The sequence below is a fragment of the Pleuronectes platessa genome, chromosome 10, assembly GCF_947347685.1.
Source record: "Pleuronectes platessa chromosome 10, fPlePla1.1, whole genome shotgun sequence".
NCBI classification, from domain to species: domain Eukaryota; kingdom Metazoa; phylum Chordata; class Actinopteri; order Pleuronectiformes; family Pleuronectidae; genus Pleuronectes; species Pleuronectes platessa.
The window spans coordinates 15,435,908-15,456,192 of NC_070635.1; the positions used below are offsets into that span (position 1 = coordinate 15,435,908).

Below are 20,285 nucleotides of genomic sequence, written 5' to 3' on the forward strand. Positions count from 1 at the left end.
CACTGTGACAGACGTCTCTTGAGACAGTGATTGTTCCTTTAAAGTCCTCGGACTCCTCTGGTTCTTATAGCTGTTCCACTCTGAAGTTTAAACATTCATGTCCACACTTGTGGATTAAGAAGTTAACTGCATCACTGACCAAAGATGTTTGTCTGCATTCAGATCTAATACACTTTACTGTCTCAGACACACACACACACGCTCGGCATCTTTGAATATTCATAATGATGATGACCTTGCAGCTTGATGTCTATTTGGTCTTGGGCCGTTGCAACAAGGACATTGCACATCTAACAGCTCCTGACACTTCGCCCTGATGATGTATCATGTGCTAAAAGTAGCTGATGGATGAGACATTACTTCATCCGTCAGGGTAGATTTATTTCCTATACATTTATTCCAGCCATAATTGTTATTTCATTTCATGACTTAAGATGCAAGGAATCTGAAAGACCTCTCTGACAACTTGAAAAACTGTCGTTGTTAAATAATCTATTTGGTGTATTTTCTTCCTTTCACAGCTAATTTAGTTTAGTTTGTCTTTGTGACAATGAAAGGGATGTGAGGTGTTTAACTTAATGTGTTTTCCTGTTTAACTAGTGTGAGACAAACTTAGCTTTTATGTCTACTTTATGCTTTCTGCAAGTGTTTCCCAGGTGTGACTGCGGAGAGTAAGACTGAGGGTCTAATCATCCTTGATCTACCATTAACTATTTCTTAATGATAGAGTATAAAATGTCATAATAAAAAAGCCCTATACACACTGATAAAACAAATATCTAAAGTATATATGCAGGTATGGCCCAATGTTCCTACGACCAAGATAAATAGATGTTCTCTCTTCGTGTTCAGACATGGAATAAATAAACCAATCTTTCATTTCTTTTTTCGTCCTGTGAGACAGGACTATCGATTTGAGTCTGAAGCGCCTTCTTTGAAACCTTTGATACAAGAGAGCAATCCTACACAATTGTATGCCTACAAAATCAAAACATTTATTCTTTCAGAATTTCTGTTCCCAAGTTCTTAGAAAATACAGATCATGCATTAGGTTAAATGTTATTCTCAATCCCACTGTTAGAATACTTTTTTACTAATTACCACTACATGTGGTTAAATTGGACCGGTCATCCTTATAGGGCGCAGATTAATGGGTGTTTTCCCTCTTTTAGAGAAGTGGGAGAAATACACTTTAATACAGTAAATGGACAAATCACCACTGGGTGTTTCTTCTTCATCTATGATCTTGTCCTGCTCTGATTGTTAAGTAGCTAAACACCTCAAACTGAGTTATTCCTTCAAACTTCCAAAGCTTTAGTGATGTGTGCATGGAACCAAGCACCGTGATCATTCACTGAGTATTTACTGGTTTAACGGTGCAGTGGTGGTTTGTTCCTGCAGACATCCCCTCACAGCGTTTGGCTCTCTCAAGGCATGCTCTCCCCGGTTAACTTTACGATCTACAAACTCTTGTGTTTCTGTTTTCTGTGTTGGAAGTCTCTATTTGAGCTTTCTCTTGTAAAGAAAGAGAAATAGGGATCTGGCACATTTTCCCTCTTCCCAAACATTTTATATGAATGTCTTTATATTTATCCGTGCTGACTCTTCTGTGAGGATTGGTCCCGGTTTGTGTGTTTTCCTCCTGTAAGAGAGAGACGCAGAGTCCAAGATAATTTTTTCTACCTCCAAAACCACAACCCGACAGCTGGAAAAGTGTCTGTCAGTGCGGTTTTGAGAGGTTTAACTCTTTGGGGTCGTTGGTTTTTATTTCTCCTGATATAAGGTAACATCTTCTCTCTGACTTTTTTTCCCCCCCAACTCCCTGTGTTCCCCTCCCTTCGTCTCCTCATCTTCCTCACTGAAGTTCAACAGGACTATGGGAATGATTACTGAGGAGCATTCTCCAACCTTCCTCCTCCTCCTCCTCCTCCTGTGCTCATCTCCTTCCCTCCCTCACTCTGTGGCCTGTGCATCAGATTGAAAAATGACAAATTCAATGATTCTCTCAAGACCTCCATAATTCTTGGGATGGATAATAACTCCTGGCCCCTCTAATCCCTGCAGCAGTGGGTTTTTTCTCATTTTCACCCATTAGTGAAATATCAGTAGTGAAATCATCAGGAATTTTTGAGGGCAGCGAATCATAGTTTATTCCTTTTTAATAGAGAAAGTATTGTTTAGCAACTGTAACATCAAGCTTGGTTCACATGCAAGTTTTTAGACACGATTTTTCTTTTAAGCCCATCTATTAAAATATGATAGATTTCCACCATCAGCGGAATTTCTTGATGGAGCCGTTAAGCTGTTTGTTTCATCCTCTTGAGACAAAAATGGCTGAGCTTACTTCCCAAACAATCCACTGCTGTGAGGACGAGCACCACCGGAGATCTGTCAACAAATACTGGTGCACACAATGCTTCCTCTCCCCCCCCCCCGCTTCGAGCTCAAATCATCTCAAAGCTAATCTCAGCTAAATACTGATGAATTGCTTTGATGCTGGTCGGCTGCACCCATCACTAACCAACCTCTTCTATCTGTGCATCTCTTATACTGGAAGCTGGAAATCTAAATTTTACCCCTAACCCAAATCAGATGTGATGTTTTCATTTGTGGGAAATGATCACATCTGGACACTATGTGATGAAGACATAATGTTCCTCTGATTTCATTAACCGACTTCCTTACTAAGCCGATCTTTTGGATGTTATCGTAGCGTCCCGAGGTCAATGATACAAGATAATAATCCTTAGCAGCTTCAAATAGTTAAAACCTGCTGTGTAGTTCAATTTTCAACCTGTGCATGCTCCCCTTCCCTGCTGTGCTCCTCAAACTGACCCCACCTATTCCCACCACCCAGTCCAACCCCTGCCTCACGCCGGCTACAATCCCCCTTACAACAACGACCAAGGAGGCGAGGACGAAGAGGAGGAGGGAGAAGAAGATGAAGAGCAGGACCCCTACTACCATCGTGTTTACCCCCCTCAGTACTACCCCCAGCAGCCTCCCCCATCCGGGCACGATCCCCGCGGGTACCACTCGGGCCCCGCCCGCTCTGAGGATGTGGAGCTGAGGTCGCCGGGCGTCGTGAGGAGGTTTTCACGGGACGTCGTAGTCATGGAGGAGAGCAAGGAGGGAGGACTTTAGAAGGAAGGATGGACTCACCTAAAGTGCTTGAGCCCTGCACACCACAACACACACACACACACATACTCGCTTATATACACACACACACGGAAACACTGACATACACATGTATGGGATGCATGTCATGCCACGTTCCAAAACTCAAAAAGAAAGGTTGAAGCTTGAGATCTGATCAAAAGAATTTTTTGGGGTTGAAATTAAGTTTTGAGGCTGTGCATGTTTTTATAGGCTGAAAAAAAAAAACATTATTTTGTATTTGAGTTTTCCTCTTCAATCAAGTTTGTTTGTCCAATACAATCAACAGTTTGTTCTCCAGGTTTGGAACCTTGTAAATGGATCTGATCTGAAAACTGGAGCACGTACGTTGGATAAACTGAAACGTTGAGACTTGAGTTTTGAAAGGGCAAATCTTTATTTTTAAACGAATGTACACTTGCACTCTTATAGCAGTCTGTTAACTTATCGTGTTCCAAAAATGTATCCCACACCTTGACAAGATAGTGAAACTGATGATTTTTGGCCCTGTTGTCCTGCATCTCTAATCTTGAAAAAAAAAAACGGGATCCTTGCTTTTTTTTTTCTCAATGAAAACATTATCCATGTCTTCAAAACTTAGTTTCAATCATGCAAACCCTGAGCTTCAACCTTTCAAAGCCTTTTCTTCTCAGTTTTGGAAGATGACATGGTATCTCCACACATGCACATCTGACCCCCTCCTGAACCTGGGGTTAGAAGCCCCCCCCCCTCTCCCTGTGTGGTTCTCCAGCAGGCGAGACGGTGTAAATAGCTCTGTGGACTCTTGTACGATATCTGTAAAAACACGGGGTCCGAAAAGTGCCTGATCTATGTTAGCATCATCCAGTGGTAATGCAAAGGTAAGACGTGATTCCTGCCATCTTACATCTGATTCCAGGACTCAACCCTTCATGGTTTGTCTTTTTGTTGTGTGAAGCCGCATGTCTCCTTTGAGCCAATCAGTGAGTGTGTAACTGGACACGTGCATCTCGTTTCGGTTTCATGCAACTAGAAATATTATTTTACAACCCACACCTTTGAGGATGTTGGGCTGGCGACATTTGTACAGGCTGCTTTTTATAAAACGATGAATTATGTTTCAATCGCTTATTTCAATGTGTTAAAGGAATATTGAAATGGTTTTTTTAAGTGATTTCTCCGTTACAGTATTGTGTTGAGTTTTGCTTATTTGGGCTGAAATACTATGGGAGTGAATCCACGTAAAATGAAAAACAGAGCATCAAATTTCTGCTAATCTACCTTAACACTGTGGAAAACAAATCTCTTTTAAATTATTTTTCATTCAGAGAAAATCTGCCCCCCCGTTACATTTTGTCCAGCCATATCTGTTACTATGTCTGTTCTGGGTTTTGATCGTCAGACTCGTTGGGAATAAAAAGGGACAAATCAACGTTGTTTGTGTCTTGTGTTGCTTTGTTTATTGTTCTTATGCAAAGTTGGGCCTGTTCACTGTGGAAACTGTTTTCTCACCTGGATCCAGTAAAAGACTAAACCATCAGTGTCACCTCTGTCCCTCCTGCACTGCAGCCTGGGAAAAACAAGCACTAAAGCAAAAGTTCAGCTGTGAACTGGCCCCGGTCTATTTGGATATTTAAACTGTGGAACTGACACAGTCTTAATAAGGAATGTGTTTCACCAACATGCCCCTTATTTATTTTGTATTTTGTTTGCTTTTATAACCAATAAATCTGTAATGAGACTCCGACATTGTGTTTTAGGTTGTTTGTTTAAAAAACATTACAATGGCGTTTTAATTAAATTGTTTATTAGCCTATTTTACAATGCAAATAAGAAGAACCAATATTTATTCGACAACAACATGGAAATCTTTAGCACAGTGATGAAAACGAAAAAGAGGACTGAATGTTGTCATGGTAACACATTAATTGGGTTTGCTTGTAAAAGCCACAACACTTCGAAAAGCAGCATCGGATCCATTTCATGGTTCTATAATCACAGAAAAACCCACAGAATCTGACTTTCTCTGATCAGAGCCTACTGGGGGAATCTCAGGCTGATTATTCAGGCCTGAAGACCAAGAAAAGTGACAAATGTTTGTGTTGATGTTACGATTTAGTAAAGTCCAGTCGCTCTTCAAAAAAAAAGCCAGACCTGCTGCTGGTGAAATGATTCACCTGAACAGAGAAAATCAGTTTGTTTATATGTTTGGATCTAACTATCAGAGTCCTGCTTTGGTCATTTATCCTTTCTAAATAAATGTGAGGAAACTGGTTGTGTCCAGTGAGACGTTAATGTGAAGATCTCCAGCTCTGCTCACATCGGGCGGCTTTGATTTCATTTCATCTTGTAGTCTTGAGGTCTGTGGAGAAAAATAAACATGGGACAACACATTAGTATGGGGGGGGATTAAAGTCTTGCAAAAGACGCAATTACATGGAAGAACATGGAGAGAAAGTGACGGATGAGAAAGACGACAGATCCTATCGTTTTCTCTCTTCAAAATGAGACCAGACGCAGCATCCTCCTTTTGTCTCTTCCCTTTAATTTCGAGCAGAGATTACAGAGGAAAGATATTATCACAGCGAGCTGTATATTAGTTTTGATACAAAGTAGAAAAAGTATTATCAAGTGTAATCGCCTCGTTATCAACTACAGCCGTGTGTTTATGTTGTTGATGGGGGTCCAATAATCTTACCATCAAAAAATAATAACATTTCCCTCCTGCTCCAAGGTTTTTCTGAGAGAATATTAACTGTGTTTAATAAAGGGCAACGATTTTATCGCCCTGAACGACCTCCACTCCGGCTCCTCTCACACACACATATATATTTGATCAGTAAAATGAATAAGACGGAGTGAGAGGGACGCCCGTCTCTTAAATAAACCAGGATTGGCTTGACCTTGACAACCACACAGTAACAGGCCTGAGCAGGCGCACTGATTGGCTGAGGAGATTGGATCAGTAAACAATAAGAAGTGGCTCATTTATCACTGTGCACACATACACAGACAATGCTGAACGCTTTGTACACATCTGTTCAAGGCACCCAACCACGGAGGACAGTAACTGAGTGAGAACAACAATCTCTGGATCAGAGACCTCTAGGAATTCAGCAGTTTCACTGAATTTATAAAGTTATTTCACTTCATTTTGGGTGAAAAGCTTCTTCCTGAACTTGAAAATTGCCCAAATGTTGTTGTCCTAATGTCCTGGTAATTATTGTATAAACCAAAGGTGTTTCTAAGCCTAGATGACTGATTACACACACTTAGCAGTCTAATGTAGTCCTGTATCCCCCCAACCAGGCCCAACAGTCCCCTTAAATTAAATCAAGCTGCCCCCGAATGTCACACTCATCGAAATCATATCCCTGAATTCTCCCTATTTCAATCAAGATCCACGAATTATTCTCTGAGAAATCAAAGAGAATGTTGAACATCTCGCAATGGAAAAAGAAAGTGGAACAAAATATATTGTGCATCCAAACCAAAGTTGTATGGGTTATTTGATACACGGACATATCTTCCAAAACACAACTGAAGACAGGTTCCTACATCCGCTGATGGTCACTAACATCTACTGGTTGTTGTCGACTTAAATTGTATAGAAGGGATATTCAACATCTTGTCCTATATTCTAAACGTTGACTCATACCCATTCTTCCACCAGTGTGGTAATCCACCAAGTAGTTTTTTATACAATTCTTCTTACATACAAACAAACAAACAAACAGACAGACAGACAAACAGACGGATGAAAACTAACCTCCTTGGCAGATGTAATGAAACTAAACCTTCATGTAGATAACATTCATTAAGGGTCTGCTACGACTGCATTCGTTTTAGCTATATTTAGAATACAAACATATTATGTATCTAATGTAGCGTAAAGAGCACGTTCACATGTGACACATTTAGAAACATTAAAAAGTTGCATGGTTGTGTTTCAGAGTCTTGTTAAGTGGGAGGTCATAGCTGGAGACTGATATAATTACAACAGAGAGCATTAAAAATGATAATGCAATATATTAACGCTGCCAAGTGAGGTGAGCCATAAGGCAGCACTTGAATTTACTACTCGATTTTTTTTTTTTTTTACGAGCTCACCAACAGTCACAATCTGTCAGTAATTCAATTAAGACTTTATATATGTAAAAGGTTTGAGCCACAGCTTCCACAGATGAAGGTCAGTGGCTCTAACCAGGATAAGCAGCTGGAAGACGGACCAAAGGTTGGACGAAGAATTTTAGGAGAAATCTTTTTTCACAAATCAAATCACATTTCTTTGCAAGATTTTCTCTATTATTAATATTTTTGCCTCCCCCAAAGAGATTATGTATTATTGGCGTATGCTTATTACTCGCAAAATGCTGAACTGATTAACATGACATTTTGTGGAGGGGAGGGGCCAGAACCAAGTTAACCTTAGAAGAAGTGTATGCTCTCCGATTGCCCTTCTAGTTATAAATGCATTATGTGTGTTCTTGGAAAACATAATGCCTTTACACAGCCAGGAAACCTGCTTCTCACTATGTAAATGACAAGTATAAACAAAGCAGTATGTACTAGGCTATATGATCCAACACAACATCATAAACCTTTTCCTGCTGCTGTCTCATAAATTAAACTTTTCAAACAGGAACGGAGTCGTGTTTATTTATCGCTCGCTCACACTATAAATACTGAGGTTCAACCAACAATGTGCTGGTGACTGTAAAACATGAGTGATTAAGTGTGTTAAGTAACGCTCAGCAGTGGCATGTCATCATTTATCTGACTCATTTTGCTTCTTATTTCCCAATGACACACTCATTAGATCAGTTTACAGGGCTATCCCGTCTCCCGGGTCACCACATGGTGTAGAAGCTCTGCCATTCGTTGCCACAGCAAAGGCAGCTCTTGGTTACATGTGGCAAATCACCCTGATGATGCAAACTGATGATTTGCTGTCATTTAAAAATGAGATTTGAGGGATCGACTCGAGGTCCCAATTCAAATCGAATGTATCATGTCGCCCTACATTGATGAATGCTAATGCTGAGCAGGTGGATCGCAGCAGGCTCTCGGGTGACCCTTCGGAATGATGTTTACAACGTGTGAGTCCAGAGAAATGCAACATGGACGACTTTATCATGACAGCAAACTGCGGGTCACAGTGTCAGTCTAATCTGCAACCAGCAAACGCTTCACTCAGAAAAGCCATGAATATGATTATGTCAAATAACAAGATGCTCTCCCACACACACCAACACACACACACACACAGTTAGGGAGTGGAGGAGCAGCCAACTCTCCATACATGCGTTTGTGACATTTCATTATTTACATTCAAAGGTTTGGCACAGCATCTAGACCAGGGGACCAGATAGAAGGGGTCTGTTGAACAATAGAGCCTCTGTAGAGAAGCAGCTGATCGGCCTGTGATGTCAGGGTTTCAACAAGTTAAATTAAGGACTATTTTACGACCATAATCAATCAAATTTAAGTCTTATGTCGCGTACGACAGATAAGAAGGAATATCAGCATCCCAGAATTACATACACTTCCACATAATTGAGGATAAGGTGAAGTAGCCGAGTAGAGAATTAACCTCAATATATCACGTTAGCTCTCAGACAGAGACAGCAGGTGTCCATAGTCTCTCTCACAGCCGAGCTTACTCAGAAGAATTCTTACAGAGCTAAGAGGTTGATTCAGTTATCAGCTCCATGTTGGTCCTGTTTGTAGGTTTACTAGTGTGTGCTAATAATTAATATTGTTGAGAAAGCACTACAACACACAGGGTTATTACAAACTATGCATACCACCAAAAAATTTAAATAAATGTAAGCTTGAGAGAAGATAAATTAATGTTTAAAAATAAAAAAAAATGCAGACTTGGTGAAACATGTCGTATATTACATTAAATCCTATGACTGGATATAAACAGTGAATTCTGAACCCTAGGATGTGGATTCCCAAGAGTGAGGAGCCTACACTCCAACAGACCGTCCTTAGTGTCTGTGCCTCACTTCACAATCGCGCTTTGTAGGCTGACAATCACTCACACCACAGCCACATGTGTCTGTAGTTATAATGAAGAATGTTGCATCTTATTTTCCTCCTGCACACGGGGAAAGTGAAAACAGGCAGGGTGGGTTTTGAATTGGATCTATTCATGCATACGTTGCTCAATAAGAGGATGAAAACAATGCGCTCTATAGCACAGATGAGGTCTGAGGAGTGGGCGAGTGCCCCCCCCCCCCCCCCCTATTCATTAACATAAAGATTGCACTGTCCTGGTTAATTATCAGTGACATGACAACTACTGTGACTCTCCTCTATAGTCACGTCTTTGAAATCCAAATGAATCACATCTGAGAGGGCAAATAAATGAAAACAACACTTTGTTGGAGTCTTTATATAATCTGTGGATTTTTTAGCCTGTAATTCTTCCAAACACAAAATACGAAAATGTATGTTTATCTCAGACCTTTTTTCTACTGCCTTAAAAGAGTATTTGAACGCATCATTTATTTTTTATAGATAACTGCCCGACCAGCCGCTTTATTCCAAACAAGAATGAATCACGGAGGCAGGTTGAGGAACATCAAAGATGAAACAAGAAGCAGCACTGTGAGATGGAGCTCAATTCAACATCGCCCCCTATCGGCTGTACCTCGCTAGTACAAGATACAAAAACATGGCTCTGTGTATGACGGTATTCAAAGGGCAGAAGGATGGGGGAAGGATTCCAAAGTAAAGGTCTATTGGAAGTCATGCAATTAAAAAAAGAAGGTTGAAAGACATAATTAGTATTACTATAGGTATTTACTATGGCAAAAGTATTTTTTTTATCAGATTACTTGATTGAATAATCGATAGAATATTCTATTACTAAAATAAAAACTAGAGGTTTAGCCCTAATGCGACACACACTAAATGCATGAACACCAAAAGATCTTTGACAATGGAGACAAGAATAAAGACAATGAGGCACCAGTTAATCCAGCGAGTGCCGTGGTTTCATCTCCCCTTGTATTTGTGTTTTTGCGCTGTGTCACCTACACATGCGCTGTGTGTGGTGTCTGCATTCACTTGTGTGTTGTGTTCGAGCGAAGACTGGACGTGTGTGTGTTCCTACGTACGGTGTCCACAGCCTGGGGAAGGCGCCGATCTCCTCCTCCGTGTACTCGTTGAGTTTCTTGGGGATCTTTCTGGGCTGAGGTAGCTCCTCCGTCAGGTTGGCTCGGATGTCCTCTGGCAGCTCCTGGTGGGGGGTGGGGAGAGGAGGCGGGACACCAGATTAAAGAAGAAAGGAAAATGGATGAAATAAAGAATTGAAAGGAGGTGACATTAAGATGTTAAGATTTACGCCATTAATAGAAGCAGCTAAAATATTCTACAGAGAGTCCATCACTCTCCAAGCTTCACAGATAGTCCCTCTCATTAATATTCATTAAAGGTGCATGTGAGGCGACAGATTCATTAAGGAGCCAGCAAAGAGTCCTGAATAAAATAGTTTCAAGGATACGCTCTTGCAACATCTACCCAAAGCTTTACACTATATACACTGTTCTGAGTTGCAGATGCAGTTTTTCACATGGCTCAGAAAGTCCAGGTGGTTGTATATAGAGATGTACACTAGAGAACATCAGTTCTTATATCAAGACCAGTCCAGACCAAAATAACATGATAGTTATATGGAGTGACGTGGATAGAAATGACATCCAGCTCCTTTTGGACTTGTCGTTCATTTAATTAAGAGCCTGTCTAGTACTTTTTTTGTTTCAGTTCACTTCAGAAGCTGTGATGTTTGACACTGGCGGTTCTTTCCAATGCAACTTTAAAATAATCAACAATTAATTCCACTGAGTAATTAAAGTCTATATACTACAGAGACCATTATTCACAATAATCTTTTAACTAAGAAGACAAAGTTCGACACACTTTGAGAAATGCCTCAAAAGTAACATTTTAGATAAATCTAGTCAGAACTGAATTTAGACTCAAGCCCCCGTTCTCCTCCAGCAGCCATTGGTTCGGCTCTGACACGGCCCATTGCTGAATCCCCTCCCTATTCTCTGAAACTGTCCTGTCAATAAAAGGAATGCCTAAAGAATGATCTTCAAAAAACTGTATTCAAAGATTTGGCTTTCTGAGGGAAATGGAACATCCTGTGATTGCAGAAAATAAAAGACAACCTTGATAAAAAAAAAAAGCTGATTTGTTACACATCCATTAGTCAGAGAGCAACATTAGCTTTCATTTGTTTTCATGTCTCTGTCATTTTAGTCCAATATTCACTCTCCTGTTAGCTCTGTTTGTTTTTCCTCTTTATCAGTTCCTGAAAAATATCTGGCTCTTGGCTCTTAGCTCAGCTAAAGGCTCCACAATTATCATTTGTCATCTGGTGCTGATCAGGGTACGTGTGGCTGGTTTATCAGAGCAAGCTGAAAACATCTGCCTGCAGCATCTGGACACAAGGAGCAGTGGGAATGAACCGCGACTGTAAACTGTGACTTCTGAACACAAACAATGAGCCAAACGATGCCAAAAAGCTCGGTGGAGGTGAGGGGAACTGATGAGTCAGCTGATAACTCTATGCTTCATCACCACTGAGTAACACAACACAGTTATTTGACCCTTTGCTAATATCCAACTGAATTGTGCAGCAGTTAAAACAGCCACAGCAGCTGGGAAAAGAAAACATGAAGTGCCAACTAATGCTCTACTACAGCGAAAACAGTTTATATATTAGTGAATGATAATTAACTATAAAAGGTGAAGCACCTGAAATAATGAAAACCTTGACATGAGAGAAAGTTGGGAGCATTAGATAAAACTGGCCTCATCTGTTTCAGCCTCTTTATGCAAAATAACAGTGATGCATTTTATGTGTATTATTACATTTAATAAGCCTGGAAGTTTGATTGGAAGAGGGAAGTATCTGTACATTGTCCGTTCTGAGAGAGAAAAGACAACCTGGACTTACATCCTCAGGAAAGATGTGTAATCGCTGCATCATGGTGCGACGCTGTAGATTCTTAGGCAGCATGCCGTAAACTGCCAACTTCACGATCTGGTGAGAAGAAGCACATTGGAAAGTTTGGAACACAGTCAACTCCTCCGTTTCTCGTAAAACAGTATCTACAGCGACCTCACACAAGTTCTCCTGTATTTTCCTTGTTTGTTTCTCAATGTGAGGCTGGCTGCTAAGGATGTGAATTTGAACTTGGACTGAGATATTGGACTGAGCTGTTGTTGGGCAGAAAATATGTTGGACTGAGATACTGGACAGAGACGGCACTGACAAATTCTTCATCTGTCAAATTCCATTTCTCACTCCAACCCTCCACAATTCACTTCAACTAAACCACCAGCAGGACACACATCTGCGGTTAGAGGCTGAACTTCAACCTGCAGCAGCAAAGAGCCAGCAGCCGAGTGCACGTCTCTCCTGGTTTACTAAAATAATGATCGGGCACCAGTTCAGGTCATTCCGCTACTTTTAGTGGTTCCAATGTAAGATGAGGACCTTTCTGGTATTTTCCCCATCAGACCTTACACTGCCAATCCATTTGTTCGTTGCTGGGTTGTGTGTTTGTTTCCACAAAACTTGGAGGGGAGCTGCAGTAAGAGTCAGGGAAGAACACATCCAGATCCAGATCCGGTGACAGATTCGGGATTTTTTCCCATCATCTTTAACATTGAAAGAAAGAGTGGGTTTTTGCTCTTGAACTGAATTGCATCTAATGTGTCTCCATAAGTGAGTAAAACCTAACTGATATAAACAGGCTGATTTTTAAGGAGGTTGAGTTTTCACCCCGCCCATTTGTGCATTAATTTCTATGTTTGTTTGTGTTTGACTGAAATATAAATGATTAGAAACTAACCGAATGGATTAGGACGAAGCTTAGAGGAAGGGTGTGGTGTAGGTCAGGGAAGACGCTATTAAACAGGCGGCGTGCCCACTTTCTTTAATATTTCGAGAATTTGTATTTTTCAACATTTTCCTGGAGAAAAATTCATGGCTCTACATGAAAATCTGGCACATTTAGGGAAGTGATATCTGGTGCAGGTTGATTGAATTGAAGCAGACTGTTGGTGGAGGTATGAGTGCAATTCCAGTTATCTCTTAGGATGGCAATATTATTATGATATTGGATATTTATCAAAGTGGTTTGCCAGATACAGTTTTTAGGTCACAACCAGGTCTAAGTTTAGTTTTATCTGGGTGGAATACGTCAAACTCTGCCATTCCTGTAACACAGTGAAATATGCAACAAACTAAAACCGCAGGAATTATCCCTGAGCTGACATTCTCATACTGAGATTCACCAAACACCAACGCCTCAGCTGTAAATCCACTGCTGTTTAATCCCTGTCCTCTGCACTTCACATAGACGTGTACCATCAGCACATCCAGTATGAAGGAAGGGATAAATGTCAAACCATGACGTGGCTACTCTGAAAAGAGCGTGTGGCAGACACAGAAATTATGCTAATCTCCCAGGATGTGGGTTAAAATCCTACATACAGTAGAACAGAAATCCACAGTGTACGGTGTGAAGGCTGTGGCATTTCTGTGATTTGGTAGATTTTCTGAAGGTAAGAAACCAATGAGGGAGACTTACAGCTTGTGGGTCTTTCTGATGTAACTGGGCAGCTGTGAGTTGTTTGAATCCACCTGGATACCTTTAGAAAAAAAAAGATAAGTCTCTGTTGTGTTGACAATCGCTTTAACACCCCCAACACACTCTATTGCACTTACAGTAAATACATAGGCATGTAGGTATAATAATAAAAGCATGCAGATACCAGACATTAGGAAGAATAAGATTCTCTACTAAACACAATTCATTTAAGAGCAATTTTTTATATATCTGCACTTCTAATGAAATGTTTCCTTACTCTTAAACAGTGTGAATTAATTGTGGTATAATTGGTAATTCATAATCTTCAGCTTTCAAAGGATAATTGAGAAGAAAAGGCTGTCCTCACTATTGGCCACTTTAAAGTGTTACAAAAAACATCTCATCTCTCCAATGTCTAATGTAAATCCATGAAGTTCCATGCAGGGAAAATCAAATTCTTATTTTTTAAACAGTTCAGCTGTTTAACAGCTTTTCACAACTCCAACTCCCGAATATAGACTCAACACGACTCAAATGCACCACAACATAAGGGATTGTGACAAGAGGTTACTAGGGCATTGTTTATATTACATTTTTAACAGGTAATGTAGAATAAAAAGAGAAAAAGGGAAAAATAAAACGTGGGGACTCACCCTGTGTGCGACGAGTAGACTTTCTGCTCCCATTTGTTTCCAGAGAACGCTATGTGTTTGGTGTTTATTACTATTACATGGTCTCCACAGTCACCTGCAAAGAGGAGCAAGGTCACTGTTATGTTAGAAATTATACGACACACGACAGTGTTTTACATGAGACAAAAATGTAGAGACAAAGCTGCACTACCAATGATTACATATAAACAGCAGCTCATTTTTTGGTCCAGTTAATACTCATCTTCCAGAAAATAATGAATATCATGGTATATACAATATTTTATGAAGACATTGTGAGAACACAGCTGACATATTTTGAAAGTTGATCCTCTGCTGCCATCATGTGGCCACTCCATGGCATAACCTTACACTGGGATGGTGGGGTGGCAGCTCTTACTTACTGAGTGCATGGTAGATCGGTTTGTGTTTCCCCTGTAATCGAACCGAACACATGGTGGCGATCTTGCCAGGAGGCTGCATCTTGGCATCGATTATGAACCAGGAGCGGGCGAAGGTTGCCCATTGCTGAAAACAGAAAGTGAAAAGGAATTAGATGAATAAACACGAGACTGGAACAGGTTTCGAGGTTGGAAACACGAAAGGGTTCCTAACGATATTAATAAAGGCTTATTAAATATGGTTTAACTTTCTGATCTTGGTATCGTGCATATGTACAGCTACAGTTAAAACACAACAGACCCATTAATATTTTTTGTTAACATCAGAATACCCTGCTTGATAAAATGTCTGCTGTTATTAAGGCCATAGACTTGTGTCATGGTGTTTGAAGCAATTTAATATAAATGTATATTAAAATTAATTTCTAAATTATGACGGTTGCTGTATTTCTCCTTTATTAAAGTGACTGCTCAGAAAGCCTGACAACCTGCAATGTTTAACTAAAACCCCATATCCAAATCAAATAAAACCTAACAATTGATCTGGAATCGGACACTCTATTACAGAACACACTAAACATCACCAGAACAAATTCCCTGCTGGTCAATCCCTGATTGTGGCAGATGCAGAAACTGTAGCCTAACCTAAGTTAGAACACACACAGGAAAGTTTCTTTGCAATTCATTGTGTGTAACAAGCCAGACTATTTGATTATATTAATAAATCGTAATGATCTCCAGTCTAGTGCTGTAAATGAGTCCAAAAGGTAGGAGAATAAATCTGGCATGTTCCACTACAAAGAGCAAACTCATATATTATTATGTCATAGATCCTAACATCATGGAATCAGTGAGAGTTTGCAAGAAGAGACAGAACAGGCAAAACTGAAACAGCCTCCATCCACAGAGGAACAAGTACAAGTTTGTAAAGTGAAGCTGGAAGAATTGATGCCAAATAAATGTAAATACTGGTGATTTGATTTAGGTTTTTTCTGATGACTGCATTTTGCATCAGTTAACTGATGATTAACACTATGATGACTTTGAAAGCTTCCCTCACTCTATATTTAGTAACTAAAACTGTAATTTATGCATATTTCAGTAATTTATTATAGGTTTCTTCTGTGTAATGTCCTTGACAGTTCTGAAATGAGTAGCAGCCAGTTAACTGCCCCTTCATGTCCATACCTGAGTCATTCAGGATAAACACACGCAGATCTGAAAGGTTTGAGTCTAAAGAAACAGTGAATAGCTAATCCCGCAATATCCCATAATAACACTTCAGGTTGGGATAACACGATTTCACGTTAACGTTACCAGGAATTAACCAGGTGTTCTACTGGGTGCACAGTTATGACGTCTCTAGTGAAGCACAGCAGCTAGCTTGTTAGCAGCAGTGTAGCTATCGACCAGCAGGACATTACACCCACGTAACGATTGAGATGAGAGATGAGAATAAGAGCGAATCCTTCATAGTGTTGTAAATCACCTGAGCAGATCTGGAGAAACTTGACATGTCGACGGCTCTATCGGCTCATCCTTATATTGACCCTCAACGTGAGTAGTGGTCCGGTTGGTAAATTAGTTCGTACTGAAACAACTATCTGATATTTAACCGTTCTTACCTTGCAGCTTTGTGGTCCAGCGAAACTTACTGATATGTCATGGGTTGTATATTTCCTATTTCTGCATTTATCGTCCATCCATGACATTTAAAAATATATTTTTTATTCGTTTTTGCAATAACATATAGTCTCACGAACAGTAGCTTCTACCCGGAGCTATTTTGAAATCGTGCTATGACGCAACTACCGCTTCCTTCCTACGGCAGAAAGAGAGCGGGGAAATTTGACAAGTCCCCGACAGCAGCGACACATATACAAGAGTTTCCTCTTGTTTTATTCTCTGATAGAAAACACACAGGTCAATAGAGTCGATTTCAATCAACATTAATATGTCCACGTGTCTGAAGACGAGGAGTTTAGAGGAGGTGCAGGCCACGCTGCAGATCGCCAAACTGAAAGAGGAGGATCTACAGAAGACCATCCACTGTCTGTCCTTTGGAGAAAACGTCTCCTCTGGAGACTACTGCCTGTTGGAGCTGGACGAGACGCTGTATAAACACCTCGAGGCTGGACAACGGTAAAGTGGTGAGGGTGGGAACTCGGTCAGGAAACACTGGTCTCAGTAGTGTCATGACTGGTGAAGCTACTGATGCTGAATCTCTGTAATGTCAAAAATAGAAAGTAAATACGCTTCATAAGTGCTCAAAAGCTTAAAGATATATATTCAACAAACTCGGTTGACATTGCAGCAAGTCACATTTCAATGATTATTTAATTTACAGTGACTTTTAACACCAACAAAAACAATAATAACTCCTTGAGCCAGTTAAACTAACATCAGGTATTTCGTTTGCACTACTGCTCATCACTACAAAAGCTGATATGATGTGTTAGCTGTTGCTATCATGTTTATTCTTGTTTAACACAATTTATTTCATCGTTTTGGGGACGGCTGTGGCTCAGGGGGTAAAGCGGGTCATTCACCAACAAGAAAGGGAGTAGTCTGATGCCCTGCTCCTTCTGTCTGCATGCCCATCAACCTTGGGCAAGACACTGAACTGCAAATTGCTCCTGAACAGTGTGTTATAGAAAAAGTGTGTTTGTGAGTGAGTGAGTGAATGTTGCTTTTACTCTAAAGCTCTTTGAGTGGTGGACAAGACAAAACAAACATTCCATTTAATTTGCTCCTTTTTGCAGTCTGGTGATTCGGGGGGATAAGGAGGAGCATGCTGTGCTCTGCAGTGGTGACACAACCTACGATCTCAAAATAGCCGACACCTCCAACGTCCTGCTGTTTTTGCCAGAATGCAAAACGGTGGACCAACTTACCAACAGCCAGGAAAGCTCCCATGTGGTGCCCACTCAGGTATGGAAATCAAATCACGTAAACACACATGTGCACATAATGTGTGGTTGGATTTATGACTGTGACGGTTTACTACCTCTGTTGTAGATCTGGGGATTTTGTAACAGCTACTGGGAGCTGAGGAAGCGGCGTCCTAAACTGAAGAAACTGACAAAGCTGCTAATGGAGAATCCGTATGAGGGACCTGCTTTGGGGGGGCAGCTGGAGAACACAGAGAACAGGGTAAAACATATTAATTAAACATAATATCCTGTAGGACTGAGTACATGCAGTTGGTAGAGGACATGTACTCTCTCAGTAGTACCCATGTAAGTTCTGTATCCTGTCCTTAATGAAAATGAATGGTTTTAACCATTTAAACCATAAATTGGAGTTAAACTATCTTTGCTGTTTTTGCTTTCAAGTGTTATAGTGTTTCTTAGTAACAGTTTCCTGTTGCGTTCCTGTGTTGTCAGTACACGATGCCAGATCTGTTGGAGAGGATCCAGGCCAGTGAGGAGGAGATACAGACCCATTTAGAAACCGTCCATGCCTGTCAGATCGATGGTAAACAGTGACCTCTGTTCATCATTGACATAAACACGTGTATGAATGGTAAAACCTACCAGATGTGTGTTTATATCAGAATGTCTTTCTTCCAGGTTACTGGTGCGTACTAGACTTTGATTATGAGATGAAGCTGCTCGGTCATGTGACCCAGCTGGTGGATTCTGAGTCGTGGCCCTTCAACAAGGTTCCCCTTGAAACATGTCTGGAGGAGTTAGCCCCTCTGGAGCCCAAGTGAGTTAAGGCGCAGGATCCTCATGTTCACAACATGTAGACTCAGTAAATTCGATTTTTGGTTATAAGAAACATTTATGAAGCCAGTTTCCAACACTAATATTATCTTTCTTTTTCACAGAGAGATGATCGAGCATTGCTTGAACTGCTATGGGAAACGTTATCTTGAAAATGGTACGATATAAATCTGTGTGGATTCAATTGACAGATCACAGGATTTCATTAGTAAATTGTGAATCTGAACCCAATCTGGAAGTACACTTCTGAACTCTCTGTTTCCTCTTGCTCCTGCACAGACAAAGTATTTTATGCATTGAACGAGGATAAAGTCTGTCGGGGCATCGCACTGATGCTGCTGCAGAACGCTGTCAAGTTCAACCTGAGGGAGTTTCAGGAGGTCTGGCAACAGAGCGTCCCAGAGGGCATGAGCACGAGACTGGAGCAGCTGAAGGTTAGCCTGCACCCCGCTTGCACTATGTACTGATATCTGAGTAGAGAAGGGGGGGTGGAGTTTCCTATTTTCTCTGTGTTTTACATATTATACCTATTTTTCTACACATTTTCGGCCCAAGCCTCAGAATCTTTGAAAGAGAAGAGATGGTAATTTACACAATTGAGATTATGTAACTGAAGTGCATCTCCCCTCTAAAGGAGCTTCATGTTGTCTTTTGGTTAAAAAGACATGGCACCTCAGTCTGAATGTTTTACAAGGTTTAAATGAGTTGCCTTTATAATACATATAAATCCACTAAACCTTACAGCTATTGAGTGTTGTGGCTTCTAGGAGTCAGGGATCTGTTGAAAAGACCGGACTCTTGCTCTTATCTGAATCTTTTCAAAAGAAGATAATGTTCTTTAAAGACAGTTTACATTTTGTTTATTTCAAATTTCAAAATGCCTCCTATCTGGAGTGAGGCAACATACCTCGGACATATTTCCACCATTAGCGACCCGCTTCAGCTGTTTGTCTCTACTAGTCCTACCCGATGGACCTTTTTGAGAAACTGAACTGTGTGCCGATGGCTTTGTAAATCTTCCAGAGTGTCGCGCTGGTAGACCGCACGTCCCGCCCACAGACCATCTGCCTGCTGCGGCTGGACGATCTCCCAGAAGACACACTGCAGCGCTTCAACCAGCTCTTCACACTCAGAGAGAAATGGACAGAAGACGACATCACGCCCTACATTCAGTAGGTGTTATCCCACTGAGAAATTGTTAACTTCCATTCAAGCGTATTGTGGTGTAATGGTTCCCTTCTCCTTGTGCAGAGACCTGTGTGGAGAGAAACAGAGCACCGGAGCCCTCCTGACCAAGTACGCCCGCTCCTCAATGCAAAACGGGATCAAGGTGTTCAACTCCAGGAGACCTGTGGCCACATGAACGTGTCACATTGAAAATAAAGGCGGTATTATACGCTCACTTAAAAATGCCTTTAGCATTGCAGATATTTATCAACCAGTTGAAGAGTTATTACAACTATCCTCCCTAAAGTTCAAGTTTTTCTCACTAAACTCTAACTTTATTTGTGTTTTCTTGCCTGTAAAAAGACTGTTGTATGCTGATAATAAAATTTGTTTCTTAAATTTGTAATACGAGTTATTATTTCTGTCTCATATTGTCTTTAACTAACTTGAGTTGGATTACCATATTTTCTTTTTCATTTCCGGCTTAGATTACGCAGCTGTTATGCTGGAGGTTGTCCTCAAGGGGGAGCCCTGTGCTTAAAATGTACCCTCACACTGAGAGGTACAGAGGGCACTGGCTGA

The 20,285-nt window shown here is 40.7% G+C and overlaps 3 protein-coding genes across 3 annotated transcripts in view; 2 read left to right on the top strand and 1 right to left on the bottom strand.

Moving 5' to 3' along the window:
* Nucleotides 1-3,718, top strand: part of col14a1a (collagen, type XIV, alpha 1a) — a 138,604-nt gene extending 134,886 nt beyond the window's left edge. Inside the window, exon 48 of the mRNA XM_053432371.1 lies at nt 2,782-3,718. Coding sequence (XP_053288346.1) covers nt 2,782-3,144 — 363 coding nt within the window. The 3' untranslated portion in view covers nt 3,145-3,718. The remainder of the gene's footprint in view (nt 1-2,781) is intronic.
* A 1,210-nt stretch (nt 3,719-4,928) lies between these two features.
* mrpl13 (mitochondrial ribosomal protein L13) lies at nt 4,929-16,394 on the bottom strand. The gene is made up of 7 exons (XM_053432721.1): nt 16,298-16,394; nt 14,812-14,935; nt 14,411-14,504; nt 13,758-13,818; nt 12,116-12,202; nt 10,269-10,390; nt 4,929-5,500 (listed from the first exon to the last, which is right to left on the bottom strand). Exons 1-7 carry the CDS (start codon nt 16,322-16,324, stop codon nt 5,476-5,478), a joined length of 540 nt encoding a protein of 179 aa, XP_053288696.1. The 5' UTR covers nt 16,325-16,394; the 3' UTR covers nt 4,929-5,475.
* Nucleotides 16,395-16,617: 223 nt separating this feature from the next.
* Nucleotides 16,618-20,074, top strand: dscc1 (DNA replication and sister chromatid cohesion 1). The gene is made up of 9 exons (XM_053432869.1): nt 16,618-16,950; nt 17,571-17,739; nt 17,827-17,961; nt 18,195-18,285; nt 18,381-18,519; nt 18,641-18,693; nt 18,816-18,970; nt 19,560-19,708; nt 19,788-20,074. The coding sequence occupies exons 1-9, from the start codon at nt 16,763-16,765 to the stop codon at nt 19,897-19,899; spliced, it is 1,191 nt and encodes a 396-aa protein (XP_053288844.1). The 5' UTR covers nt 16,618-16,762; the 3' UTR covers nt 19,900-20,074.
* Nucleotides 20,075-20,285: the final 211 nt, after the last annotated feature.

Excerpts from the sequence above, each read along its gene's own strand:
- mrpl13 (XM_053432721.1), bottom strand. The coding sequence starts at position 16,324 with ATGTCAAGTTTCTCCAGATCTGCTCAG. Across the intron at positions 14,505-14,811 it reads ACCGATCTACCATGCACTCA|GTGACTGTGGAGACCATGTA; the intron begins GTAAGTAAGAGC and ends TCCTCTTTGCAG. Across the intron at positions 13,819-14,410 it reads GTCTACTCGTCGCACACAGG|GTATCCAGGTGGATTCAAAC; the intron begins GTGAGTCCCCAC and ends TTTTTTCTAAAG.
- dscc1 (XM_053432869.1), top strand. The coding sequence starts at position 16,763 with ATGTCCACGTGTCTGAAGACGAGGAGTTTAGAGGAGGTGCAGGCCACG. Across the intron at positions 17,740-17,826 it reads CCCATGTGGTGCCCACTCAG|ATCTGGGGATTTTGTAACAG; the intron begins GTATGGAAATCA and ends CCTCTGTTGTAG. Across the intron at positions 18,971-19,559 it reads CGAGACTGGAGCAGCTGAAG|AGTGTCGCGCTGGTAGACCG; the intron begins GTTAGCCTGCAC and ends TAAATCTTCCAG.